This window comes from Maylandia zebra, linkage group LG8 (genome assembly GCF_041146795.1).
Source record: "Maylandia zebra isolate NMK-2024a linkage group LG8, Mzebra_GT3a, whole genome shotgun sequence".
Classification (NCBI taxonomy): Eukaryota; Metazoa; Chordata; class Actinopteri; order Cichliformes; family Cichlidae; genus Maylandia; species Maylandia zebra.
Window position 1 is genome coordinate 5,682,184 of NC_135174.1, and position 13,968 is coordinate 5,696,151.

General features: G+C 40.6%; 1 protein-coding gene across 4 annotated transcripts in view; it reads right to left on the reverse strand.

Moving 5' to 3' along the window:
- Positions 1 to 13,968, reverse strand: part of wu:fj29h11 (uncharacterized) — a 45,893-nt gene that overhangs the window by 1,630 nt on the left and 30,295 nt on the right. For all 4 annotated transcript variants that reach the window (XM_004575922.3, XM_076887217.1, XM_004575923.2 and 1 more), the window contains 13 exons: positions 13,764 to 13,945; positions 10,663 to 10,922; positions 10,326 to 10,563; positions 10,059 to 10,242; positions 7,078 to 7,204; positions 6,801 to 6,887; positions 5,749 to 5,934; positions 5,406 to 5,668; positions 5,097 to 5,245; positions 3,797 to 3,881; positions 2,496 to 2,610; positions 1,133 to 1,264; positions 794 to 1,045 (listed from right to left, as the gene is read on the reverse strand). In XM_004575922.3, the coding sequence (XP_004575979.1) occupies positions 794 to 1,045; positions 1,133 to 1,264; positions 2,496 to 2,610; positions 3,797 to 3,881; positions 5,097 to 5,245; positions 5,406 to 5,668; positions 5,749 to 5,934; positions 6,801 to 6,887; positions 7,078 to 7,204; positions 10,059 to 10,242; positions 10,326 to 10,563; positions 10,663 to 10,922; positions 13,764 to 13,945 (2,260 nt within the window). The remainder of the gene's footprint in view (positions 1 to 793; positions 1,046 to 1,132; positions 1,265 to 2,495; positions 2,611 to 3,796; positions 3,882 to 5,096; positions 5,246 to 5,405; positions 5,669 to 5,748; positions 5,935 to 6,800; positions 6,888 to 7,077; positions 7,205 to 10,058; positions 10,243 to 10,325; positions 10,564 to 10,662; positions 10,923 to 13,763; positions 13,946 to 13,968) is intronic.

Genomic DNA, 13,968 nt, shown 5'->3' on the forward strand with positions numbered 1-13,968 from the left:
CCAGTCGCGGCAGATGGAGGTTTCTTCCTGTTAAAAGGGAGTTTTTCCTTCCCACTCTCGCCACAGTGCTTGCTCATAGGGGGTCATATGATTGTTGGGTTTTTCTCTGTATGTATTATTGTAGGGTCTACCTTACAATATAAAGCACCTTGAGACGACTGTTGTTGTGATTTGGTGCTGTATAAATAAAACTGAATTGAATTGAATATAAATTGCTAATAGTCAAATCCATCTTAAAACTGTGATGTTTTTTGTTTGTTTTTTGTGAAAATCTGACTCACTTGTGTGTCAGATTCTAGTAAACAGAAGTGTGTTTATTTTTGGCTTCAGTTTTGTTCTATAAAATTTAGTTGCATTTGTTGCTATTGACTGAAAAACGAAAAAGTCCTAAGCTGTTATCTCTCATCCAGAGGCCCTCGCTATACTGGAAACCCACAAATCCGCCTGCAGCGGCAAAATCACTAAACCACCTGAAAGTTTACTAGATTAGGCAGGTTAATAACTCTTTTTATTCTGCTGCAGCATAAATATGGAGAAGTGTCACCTCTGATATCAGAATGTTAACTGGTGCAGGAATCTAATTATTCAAGTGGAGGTTTCTTCCTGTTAAAGGGGAGTTTTTCGCCATGTGCTTGCTCACAGGGGGTTGTTTGATTGCTGGGGTTTTCTTTGTATTATCGTACGATCTTTACCTTACAATACAAAGCACCTTGATGTGATTTGTTGTGATTTGGTGCTATATAAATAAAACTGAACCGAATATCTGTGTTTTTAAGGATCTTGAATGTGAAACCTGGTGGTGGTGGTGTGTTGGTGTTTGCAGCAGCAGCAGTTGTGTTAGCTTGCTCTGGATGACTGGGAAGCCTCTGAAGGCTGGGTTGGTCTGCAGGTCTGTTGGTGCTGCTGCTGCTTCTGGGTGGATGGTTTCCTTCGTGGCTGCTTCCTCTGGGTGCGACTTCCATCTCCAGGCCTTGTTCTTTCGGTCCAGCTGGAGGAGGCCACATCTTCATGACGGCCTCCACCACTTTGCTATCTTCCTGACCTCCTGACAAATGTGACAAATGAAACATGCACTTTTTATACTGCTAATATAAACAAAATTTTCTTTACTCTGAGCATCTGCATTAAGTACCAGCTCGACTGCCTCCTGTGCTGTGTATTGGTGCTCGAGGAGGCCAGCAGACAAGCGTCTGTTCCCCGTCCTCTTGTCCAGGGTGAGATGGCTCGACTGTGGAGCTGGTGGAGGAGAAACTCCTTGACAGCACTGGAGGATAATAGTTTCAGTTAAATCCAAAGAATATAAAGGAAACATTGAAATGAAACCTTAAATAAAACACCAATCATACACAGTGTGAGCCTGTCTCAGAGCTGTTGTGCCATGAAAGCAAAATGTGTAATGAAAAAGTCTTTGATCATATTAATCCTTGTAAAATGTGTGTGTATGTGTGTGCTCTCTGCTGCAGTATGGGATCTGCTCCTCTTGCTCTTTGAGCCCTGGCAACAGCTGCTCTTTTATGTCACCACACACAAGAGTGAACAAACTCGAATTAGCATATGCGAGAAACACACCAGTTATGTGCACTGTGTGTGTGTGTGTGCCGAAGGAGAGTGTTTGTGTGAGGCTGAGACTGCGAAGAAAACCACTTTGAATATTATGAAATGATAATGGAAATGGGGGCAAGTGTCACAGAGAGAATTGGAGGAACTGCAGATGGAAGCGTGAGAGGAAGCAGCAGTGAGTTTTAGGATTCAGCTCGTGTTGCAGTTGTAGCACTGAGCTGATATTCTGCATCAAACTGTGATTCTCATGCACAACAACACTGGGCTGAACACATGGATTTTTCAGGCTGTTTTTCAAACATTCTGCAATTTCACAAAGGTAAGTAAATCAGTGAGGAGCACTATAGAGTAACAAAGAACCTTATTTACCGATATATATTTTTGGCACTATGGCTCTGTTGTAGGAGAGCAGGTGTTAATGACAAGTCCGACCCATGCAGACAAGCCAAAATGAAAGAAAAACATAGGAGTTGGCTGGGTTGCAAAGCAGCTTGCAGATGTGCAACAGGTGTGGCCAGGTTACAGCAGCTTAAATCGCATGGTGTGTGTGAAAATAGCCAATTAGAGGTGTAGAAGAGTGTAAACAGAGCCATCGCAATGACATCAAGCAATGCTACGTTCAATTAAACTGTTATTTTAATCAAACCTATTTCGCTTTGAGAGTTAATGTGTCTGTTATGGTGAATAAATTAATGGAAACAAGTGGAAGCTTTGACTTTTCAACTTTCACCTTTAGTATTCTGTTCGATCAAATTCCATCAACATAACGATAACCTATCGGTTACGCTGTTTTTCCAAAAGGTTACTACCTCTGTGGCCTAGGGGGTCACTGTTGTCCTGACTGACAGATATGTTCTGATATTTATGTAAATCCAACATTTCATGTGAGACAGGATGGCTGTGTGTGTGTTTTTTCCACCATGTGTCTTCTGTACCTCTTTCAGGGGGAATGTCTGGTTTGTGAGGCTCTGGGACCTCCCACAGTTCCTCCTCACTGGGCAGCTCTCTGATTTCCTCTTTGGCAAGTAATCTCTTCAGGGCTCTTGGGTCCTGCATATGTATTTATTATAGTTATTGTAGTTATTATAGTATACACGGCATACACATAATATTAGGCAAGGTTGACAGACTGTATAAAAAAGATGGACGTAGCAACATGATATCACCAGTGGTTTGTGGACTTTGTATTTTAAAACTAAAACATTTACATTTTGCCTGTTGCCATGTTCTTTTTTTTACATCCAGAAATGACCATAATCAGATGAGACACAGGAGTGCTAAGGTAACTGCTACAGCTAACTAACATAGCTAACAAGCTGCATCCGTAAACTGTACCAGGTGCAATGTACAGACAAAGCCTTAGGAGCCTGCCTCAAATGGAAGGTACTGCAGTTTTGGCACGTCCGCATGCTTCATGTTTATTGTTGCCTGGACAGCATATAGCATTTGTTTTGTATCAAAGAACAAAACTAACTGCATTTCATAATTTTATTCACACTGGAAGACCTGTGGGACTTGCATTTGAGTTATTTAGGAGGAACACAGAGGTCTGATCCATTCATCATCTGTCTGATTCTCCCTGTTCCTCCTTATAAAATCACTACATAATAAGACCAGTGCTGACTAGATCTGAGGTCTCTCTTTTCAGATTCTCTTGCCAACAGTGGCAACGACAGACATTCTCAGTAAAACTCCGAAGTCCTAATTAACACGAACTTCTAGTCATCAACTTCCTGGGATACTCTAAGTAATAAGTGAATATAATAAGTTAGGAGCCAGATTTCCCCTAAGCCTCTCATATCTGTCTGACTGCAGTGTAAAGGGATGTTACGCTACAGGATCATATCATTAAAGCCTTTAATCAGACACTGAAGAATTTCATTTTATTGACTTTGGAAAATCCCAAAATGGAACCTAAATCAAACATTTGATCCAGATGTCAAAACTGATTATATAATGCAGCTCTGTTCTACTGGAAAACCAGAAGAGAATGATCAGTGGAGCAGGATCAAAGCTGAGGCCAGATCTGAGCATCTTTTGCTGCTGCACTGCTCTGTGAGTCGGCAAATAATGCAAATGCAACTGCTCTCCAGGGAAACGGCCGTTACCCGGCGCTACGGTCAGCTATGTGGTGAGTTTGTGCAAGTGGCAGGATGAAAAAGTGCAAATGACTAAAGACTCTTTTCACTGGTTGTGGATTAGTGATCGATGCTGGAAGGAATTATATATCACTTACACTGCGCGAGGTTATCAGGCCAAAAAGGAAAGGTGTCAGCTCCTTTTGGTGGCTGCTCTCTGTGCAAAACAATTTCACCACCTCCCTGAAACACACACAGCATTGCAAGCTACTGTAAGACAAATGCCAAAGCATGTACAGGGTAAGTCTATGAACAGCTTACTCAGGATATGTTCTCTTTATGAGACTTAAATGCATGTGAGGGAAGGACTTCTGAAATTCAGCAAAGATCAATATGAGTCTTCATCATATTAATAAAATCATGTGGATGCATGGATCTCAACTGACAGCTAAGACTCGATGCCATATTAAAAATTAATTGTAGAAATAATCTGATAATAAAAGGGTTTATTAATTCACTTATATCTCACTGAGAAACACTCTGGGGAAAATGGCTAGAACTTCAGTGCCAGAGCTTGCAGAACTTAATAGTTTCTGTTGATATTAGTATTTCTTTAATAGCTGTTCACATGTTCTGAACACACATTACGTGAATGATGCTTTGTTAAATTACATCAGGTTGGTCCAAATTGCACCACAAACTGTTGATCACTTAGTAAAAATCCAAAATCCAGAATTGCATATTTCTTCTTCGGTCACCTTTCTCACTCACTATGTGTTAATGGCCTGTATTTGTATAGCGCTTTTACTAGTCCCTAGTAAAAGTTCCTTAATAGGCCTCTCTGTACTGAATCATACTTATTTATCTCTCGCTCTCTTCCACAGCATGTTTTTATTCTGTCTTCCTTCTCTCACCCCAGCAGATGGCCCCGCCCCTCCCTGAGCCTGGTACTGCTGGAGGTTTCTTCCTGTTAAAAGGGAGTTTTTCCTTCCCACTGTCGCCAAAGTGCTTGCTCATAGGGGGTCATATGATTGTTGGAGTTTTCCCTGTATGAATTATTGTACGGTTTACCTTAAAGCGCCTTGAGGCGACTGTTGTTGTGATTTGGCGCTATATAAATACAACTGAACTCAATTGAATTGAATTAGAACAGAACGTGTAAATATGCTATAGTAATGCATATAATGATGAGGTTCTACTCTGTGTTTCCCTCCAAATTCAATTCAATATTTTTCTAATGACTACACATAAAACTGCAAAACGAAGGAAAATAAAATAGAGTTCTGTGGAGTTCATAGAAAAATAGTTGGACACCAACATTTAACACTGAACTGTTCTACAAGACTTTTCCTGACTTAGTGAAGGTTGAAAAACATCACTGATTAAGACATGATTAAGACATTTAAGAATCATTTAGATGGAGAAACTAATTTCTGAGACCATCCATCACACACAAACCTGCAGATGTCCAGCTCAGCTGAGAGATTATCTTTCTGGATGTAAAGCTCTTTTTTATCCTTCAGCAGACAGATGACATCCACGATCTCAATCACAGGGTCCTCATCGTCAGCTACATCCAGCTGGTGGCGAATGTATAGCTTGCCCACCTGTGAATAATCAGACAGAAACAAAGGAGTGCATATTTGTTGTCTTTGTTTTCATGCTTTCTTCCTTGCAGAGCTTTAGGTGTTGTGGATGCACCTACAAGAAGACTCTTAAGAGGAAAAAATAAGACAAATTAGGGTTCCTTCAGATTTATCCTCTTACCTGTGCAAAGGAGAGGTGCTTGATTTTTCCTGCTATGTTTTGTTCAGTCAGCTCTGAATAGACTTCATTCAGTTCGTCATGGTGATAGAGAAACCTCTGAACGTAGGGAACAATCCAGCGCACCAGGCTCTGCATGTACGGACAGGGCCTCAGGTTCTCAGTCAGAGGCTCACTCTTGACACATTCGGAGAGCTGACGAATACCACAGATGTCCAGAAACAGTTGTCTGTCTTCCTCATTGAATGCAGTTCGATCTGCCGCGTCTATTAAGAGAAAAAAAATCATGAAAGTATCAATCACAGTCTATTCTAACACAAACAATAAAAATGTAAAAGCACTATACCAGAGTTTCCTGTCTTGTTCTTGAGCGCCGTCTTCTTCTCTGGTGGGGGCAGGTTGAGCAGACGCACCTGCTTATGAGGTTTGAAGATCTTCTCCAGCTCTTTGCTGTCACTGATCATAGGCTTATGTGCCAGACTCACCCAGTTGTTATTCTTAGTAGGGAAGACCTTCTTATCAGACACCATCCCTATCAGACATGCACACAACCATATAAATCAGACACGTAACACATAAACAGCAAAGGTACACACAGAATAAGCTGTAGACATTTAGCATGACTTTTTTTCTCATTGTACTACAAAAACTGCAGGTTGGTTGTAAGAGGTTCACACTAAATGCAGATTTCGATTTAGCATTTCATCTCCCTTCCACTTATTTGAAGCCAACCATCTTTTGGTTGCCCGGCAGGTGGGCGGGACTTCTGTGCTGACCATATAAAACATATCTGCGGTCAGCATCATATAGATACAAAAGTAGAAAGAATTGCCCGATGTTGACTGTTAAGTTGGTTCTCTGTGTGCTCATATTTTAATGATTTATGATGCAAGTTGCAGCAATCTGCACCAAGGTTTACTTTAATTGACTGCTTTATTAACTTTGACACATGCTGTTGTAACTGCTGACCATACTGGTGATCCAAACTGCCATAACAACTTTCCATCATTTTAAGAACACTAACATGCACCCATGTCTTTTACCTCACACAATATCTTTGCGTCACATCTTTCACCTGATGCTTACATTCAGCTTTCTGCACAAAGGATCTGCTGAGTATTTATATTGTTTTAAGTCTGAATAAATATTTTTCCGCAGGTACTACAAGAGTATTGCTAAATGTAAAAAATATAAACATTCCCACTCCAGACAGTGCAGTCTGACTGTCTTCAGTCCCAAGTTCAAAATGCTTTAATGCTGCAGCAACAAATTCATCCCAGCTGCATTTAAAGCATGCGGCACACTGACAAATGGCAGATAATGCTGGATTTCCAACAGAAATTCTGCGTGAACCAGTAAAGAAAGGTGCGTTGTTTTTGGAATAGATACATGACTCACCTTTCAAAGTGGAGCAGTAACTGTGATTAAGTTTGGACTGAGGAATTCTTTCCTGGTCTCCGGACATTTTGGATTTACAGTTTTTAGCTGTTAAAACAAATACGACATTGCATTAAAATATTTTATGTAAAGAAAAACAGAAGAAGGATCAAGTATCAAATCAAGCTAGTCAATGGAGAGAATATTGAGCAGGAAATAATGAGCTCCTGGCAGATGGGACATCAACAGTAAACAAATGTATGAGTCAATGAAAGAAAGGCAATCTAAATGTTCTTACCAAGTCTGGCATAGAGTATCGAGACATCCTGTAGCACTTCAGCAGTTGGTATGGGAAAGGAGGAACAGATCAGTTCCAACAAGCCAACATACTGGTTCATGTTGGGGTCGTTTTCCACATTCAGCAGCTATGCATGAGAGAAAGAAATGCAGACACAAAGAGTTGAATTAGTATTAGTATTATTATTAGTATATAGTACTGCATTTTTGTTAACAGTCGGTCCTCCTTTATTTTTTTTTAACTCAATTTGATTTATATCAAATTGCCAAATCACAATTCATTCAAGGTGCTTTAAATTGTAAGTAGGGCTGGGCCATATTATACCGTTCACGGTAATACCGGTATAATGTTAGGCAACGATAGGAAAATGAAATATCGCGATAGAATGGGAGTAAAACGCGCATGCGCAGTGCCTTTGTTTTCATACGCACATGGCCGATTGTTGAGTGAAACAGATGAACCAGAATTGGTTTGTAAAAATGGTGCAACTTCAGTGATGTGGAACTGGTTTGGTGTTTGTCCGTCAGATACACAACAAAGCACATTTTTTTGCAGAACATGCAAGCGGCCGTTGTTATTGTCGTATTTGTCGGACTAAGATGCTCTTAAATCTGGGAGTAATCTGGGTCCTAAACTCCGTTGACTTCAGTTCAAACGAACACTGCAGCATCACTGAGCGTTAAAAACTGTCTAAATTCTTTCATCTTTAATAAAACGATCAGCATTGCTGCTTTACCAGGTGTAACTATAAAGTTTAACTTCCAGGCATCCATGAAAACAAAAGTTATTACATTTAACAGAGTTAGAAGTTAGCAGGAAGCTAGTGGAAGTTAGCTCGCTAGTTTCGCTAGTTACCTAAGCATGATATAGCATGTTCTGACGGAGAGATTTCTGAAAAAAATCAAACGTACAGCTCTGCTATCACTTCCAACATAAATGAAGACAGGAAACTAAACAGCAGTGACGTTTGTAGGGTTACTGAAGTTGGGCTAGCTGGTATATAATGATGTGCTACGTGATCGCTAGCGACACAGCTATGTTAGCATAACATAAACAGTGAAGCTGGAGGACGAACGCTAACACTTTTCCACTTATAAAAGTTAACGTGAAGGTTCTTCATGGTTAGAGACAAATGCAATCGCATGGCAGGATGCTGTAAACGGACCAAACTTCAGTCAGGAGAACAACTGAGATAATCCATCCACAATACGAGGTTAGTCATTAATATACTGCAACAACATGGGAATAGAGCAGCTGCCAGAGAATTCAACATTAATGAATCAATGGTACAGAAGTGGAGGAAGCAAGAAGAATGAGTTTAATAAAGTTTGATTTATCTGACTGCTTTGTTTCCTTTAATGTGCCTTATAATCCCGTGCACCTTATGGTCCGAAAAATACATACTGCACACTGCAGTTTAATGTTGCAAAGCACCTCGTTTTAACTTCAGTGGATATTATACATGGTTATGCTCAGGATATGTCAGCCCATTTCTACTGGAAATGCCTTTTGGTTAAACTTTCAGCAAGGAATTTGCATTTGCACTGTTACATTTTTATGAAGCTTTAATGTACATAAAAACCAGCTTCTTGTTTAAGTGAAAATAAATGGAAGGTTGTCTTTTTGCGCTAGTAATGTTGTGGAGTTGTATTTTGTCTCACATCAATTATATCGTCGGTTATATCGTTATCACAAATTTTCAAATATATATCGTGATAAATATTTTTGGCCATATCGCCCTGCTCTAATTGTAAGGTAAAGACCCTAACAGAGAAAACCCCGAAAGTCATATGATCCTCTCTGACAGGGGTGTCACCAAGGGGAGGCTAAGGCAAGCACTGGCTGCCACCTAAAATTTGCTTCCCCCCTTTGGCAAGATGGTCCTCTGTTGGTAATAATTCTAATACACATGAGCAAAAGAGAAAGGAAGACACCCTACAATGATTTGAGACATTGACTGCCTATTTTCAGTGATATCATCTTTAATAGCAAGAAATTAACTAGGCATATAATTATTTTCTTTCTCTCTTTTTTGTCATATTTTTTCTAGTAACCTAAATTTGACAACAGCATAATAAATCTGGAGATTCTGTTGGTGTGCCACCCCAGTGTTTTTAGTTGCCCCATATGGCACCACTAGGCACCCCTGCTGTATGAGCAAGCGCTCTGACGATAGTCAGAGCAAGCCATCGCTCAGAGCAAGCCATTGTTTAAATGGCTAACTAGCTAGCCAATAAAGTTTTACTTAGCACAATCAGTATTTGCTATGTAGGAATAATGGAGCTGCTTTACTTTAGTTATTAAGGAAATCTGAAGACAAATCTACAATAAAGCAGACAATTGTGATGAAAATTCCCACTGAAATTTTATAGGCAGTACTCAAAAATAAAAATCCAATGGCTTTCTAGCCCAAACACAATACAACCATACAATCCTTTTCAACAACTACCCTCTAGGTGACCTACAGCCAATTCTAGCACAAGAACAGTAACAGAAAGTTTAAGACTTTTAAATGGCTTTTTAAAATTAATCTGAGTTTGTATACAATGATATCTTAGTTATACCAGGAAACCTGGTTGACCCCAAATGCTAAGTACACCAATGGACACCCAGACTGATGGGAAGTAAACAACCTCTCTGCAGATAATCAGTAGGTCATATTTTACACTTCGAGAAAGAAAAATCATGTGAGCTTTGTTTTTTGAAAAATGACTAAAGCATTGAATCCATACCAAAATACCATTCAGTATCCTCAGAACTAACTCAGAGCATGGCTACACAATCTGTCTTCACACTGATCTCACTGTGCTGAATAAAACCTGCTTCCTTGTTAGCTTAACAGAAGCAAATCTGCATTATTCTCATGTATTGATTCAGTGCTTTTACTGATTGACAGTAAAGCTGACAGTGACATCAAAGGGAAAAAAAAGAAAACAAAAAGAAACCTTATGTTTCTTTTCTTCTTTAGTAGGGCAGCTTACCCTGACGAAGAAGTCTTTCATGTCTTCCAGACGGTGATAGAAAGGAAACAGGACTTTGGGCTCCCGGACAGGGCTGTCTGGTTTACGTGTGAGCTCTTTGTAGCGCTGGAACATGTTTGTTGGGTCGCCCCAGCACACCTCTTTCAGGTGGTAGAACCGTCCAGTGCACCAGTCATCACTGCGCCTGAGGAAACAAAGTACTGCTTGTGGTTTTCAGGTACTTTGAGAATAATCTGAAAAGGTATGCTGAAAATGATGATAATGTACCTTTCGTTCTCTATAAACACAGCAGGTGTATGCTGGAAGAGCTCCTTCAGGCTGCCCTGAGAACAGTTTTGTTGCAGGTAGGTGTAGACGTTGTGGATGTGCTGAATTGTGGAAGTGAAAGTTCCCCTTTTTGCCTCATCCTCAGGGAGCCTTTGCTCCTGAACATCTTCCTCTGGTTTGATGGACCACGTTTTCAGATAGTTAATCAGAACATCCACTGAGATTGTTTCTCTCATCCCTACAAGAGCAGGAACACAGTTACAGACTCCTTTACAGGACAACCAACAAGAATAGCAATGGACAAAAGTAATCGCCACTGTAAAAGACACATTTTTACCAAGAGCTCTGCTGAAGTCGCTGGAGCTAATGTCCACATAGTCGACATGGGTCCCCAGCAAGTTGGTGACTTCAGGTGATGACAGGTAGACAGAGTTCGGACAGAGGTACTTTCTGTCCAGCTGGCCTCCTTGTTTTGGGCGATAGGCTGGCACCCATTCAAGACGACACAAGGAATGGTAGAAGGAAGACTTGGTGCTTTTGATTGGTTGCCCATCACTGTCGATCACCTGGGCTGTGAGGTACTGAGAGTAGCAATGTCTGAAAGAAAGAGACAGAGAAAGAGACTGTTTGAGATGTTTTCAACCCACTTCTACAGTGGATTGAAAACACCACACGTTACAGACGACACGCGACACCATTAATGTGGGGTCATTACAGTGCATGGCTGACAATTCTCCAGCTGTCCTGATTTAATGACTCAGAAAAGTGACAGAAGTGTGTGAACTACATTCTCAGCAGCATTGTGAGATAAATATACAGATAAATTTTCACCAACCTGATCAGTGCAATAGATACCAGTTAAAAAATAGTATTCTCTGAGTCAATCTCATATATGCTGTGGAACACTTTCCCCATCCTGTTACCCTGTAGAAGGTAGATATTGTTGCTTAAGCATTTTCCACATGCCTTTATGGGAATTCTCCCACCTATGGGTGCTAAATATCCTTGGGCAAGATACTAACCCCAAGTTGCTCTCCGAAAAATCCACTGGAATGTGTGAATGTTAGATATGGGTGAATGAGGCAAGTTGTGTAAAGCGCTTTTAATGCTCAGATAGAGTAGAAAAGCTCTATATAAGAACCCGTCTATTTACTGTTTTAATGGTTTGAGGTGAACTGAGCTTCTTGTCTTAAAGTGATGTTAAACTGATACATTCATAGGTGTGTGAGATTGTGTGTATAGCATAAAATGAATAGAATAAAGCACTGCATGAATGAGTGCATAAGTAGGTAAACATGGCTAGAAAAGTGATTTATAAATGCCAGTCTATTTGACTTTCTTTATTAAAGTGGACCTACTATGCGAATTTCCAGTCATTTGGACTTTACTAGACTGACTTTGGATAATTCATCATTCAAAAAATCCAGATTTTTCTTACATTGGGCCTTGGTGAAGCCCCTCTGTTCACCTACTTTCTAAAATAAACTGTTTTTGCTCCCTTCCCCGGCATTTAAGCCAGCTTTCATCTGGTTGGCTGCCCTTTCATGATCAGAAATGATATCACCATATTAGGGTTATCCACTCACTGACATCATACAGGGCAAAGAGTAGAAAAAGCAGATTAAAATAGGAGGAAAAAGAAAAGAATTACACCAGTTTCTAGAGCTAGTGAATGGTATGGTATATATAAGGGACATGTAGTACATTAGTACTAAGTATTTATTTATTTATTTTTACTCATTCTGTATTTGAAATTTGATTTAAAGATTAATTGTTAACTATTCATTCCTTCAATTTCATGTGCTTTAGTCCCTTTTTTCAAAGGTCACTGTTTTGAAACTGAAAATGACACTGCTGTGATGCATTTGAGAACTGTTCGGGAGCCACACCATCTAAAAACAGTGCAGTTGATAAGGACTACAAGCATAAACGAAGCTGCTGATAATTCAAACGAAGGAGAAAAAGCAAAAGTAGACACACAGACAGGCACAACGAATAGCTGTAATTTAAAACCTATAGGGTAGTGCTTGGCAGTCAGCCAAAGTCTAAATGATAAATGAGTTTTAACACGCAAAAACAATTTTGGGATCCTTTAATTATTCATTGAAATGTGATGTATAGCAACAGCTGGTACGAAAATCTACACGAGAAATAATTCAGCTGTGTGCTGCTCACTGGCATGAGTTTGGGTGACCTCCTTACCTAAACTGCTCTTGTCTGTTCCCACACAAATATAACAGGAACTCATGAGATGGGACCGCACTAAAAGCACCTAAATCCAGATTACGAATGTTATGCCTGTGTGAGCTCAAGCCCAAACAAAAGCTCGGTGTGTCACTGCTTTTTTCCCTCAGGAAGAAATGATTTTGAACTGCTGGTGCTGGGGAGGTCAGCCCTGTCACCTCACAGCAACAGGTCCAGGGCTCCAATGTATTCTGGGGCCTTTTACACACAGAGGCTATTTAATCCACTTTATATTAAAGACTTCATAACACCATATAAACCCAATGGTGCACTTGACTCTGAGACTGCAGGTTTACTTGTGGATGCTAGAATGCCAGCTCGCAGTTTGGATTCAGGAGACAGACCCACTCTCTACTTTTGAGATTAGGTGTAAAACTTTCATTTTTAAAAGTTTATCTTTAAGGCTGATCAGGTGACCCTGAATCCTCCCTTAGTTATGCTGTAATAGGCCTAAGCTGCTGGGGGCTTCCCAGGAGGCCCGACTTTTTCCATTATATGTTTATATGACACGCTGCATTTAATCATTAGTTAGTATTGATCTCCGGCTCTCTTCCATAGTGTGTCTTTTGTCCTGTCTCCCTCCCCTCACCCCCCTTCCTGAGTCTGGTTCTCTTGGAGGTTTCTTCTTGTTAAAGGGAGTTTTTCCTCCCCACTCTCACCAAGTGCTTGCTCATAGGGGGTCATCTAATTGTTAGGCTTTCCTTTGCATTATTGTAGGCTCTTTACTTCACAGTACAAAGCAAATCTAGGCAAATGTTGATGTGATTTAGAGCTTTATAAATAAAATGAAACTACACTGAATTTCGGTTTCCTCCCACAGTCCAAAGACATGCATGGGGTTAGGTTAACGGGTAATTCTAAGGATAAATGTTGTCTGTCTCTATGCTTTAGCCCTGCGACAGACTGGTGACCTGTCCACAGTGTACTTTCTCTCGCCCTAGATAAGCTCCATTCTCCCCACAACACTGAACTCAATAAGCGGAAGAAAATGGACGGATGGATGCCCAACAATGTCTGCACTCTAACACAGTAATCACTTAATGGCCACAGTAGAAACAATAGGAATTGCCACCTGATGCTGACTAATCCCAAACCCATTAGTCTGACCATTTGTTTCCTGAAATTGGGCAAAATCCACTGGAAAAACATTACACAGGAGGGGGAACATGGTGTGTTTCATGGTGTGATTGTTACCCAGTTTCCCAGTTGGCCTCCAGCAGCTCTAGCAAAGCCATTCTCTGCTGCAACAAGAGGGAGCCAGGCAGTTCTGCTGTGGCCAGAGCGTGAAATTCCTCACACGGGTAGTCGTCGAGTACATAGCCCTCCCCTGGGACTTGGCGCCACGTTGCACTTTCGTCTGACCAGGGGCTGGAGGCCTGGTGGAGGAGTATGGCAAAAA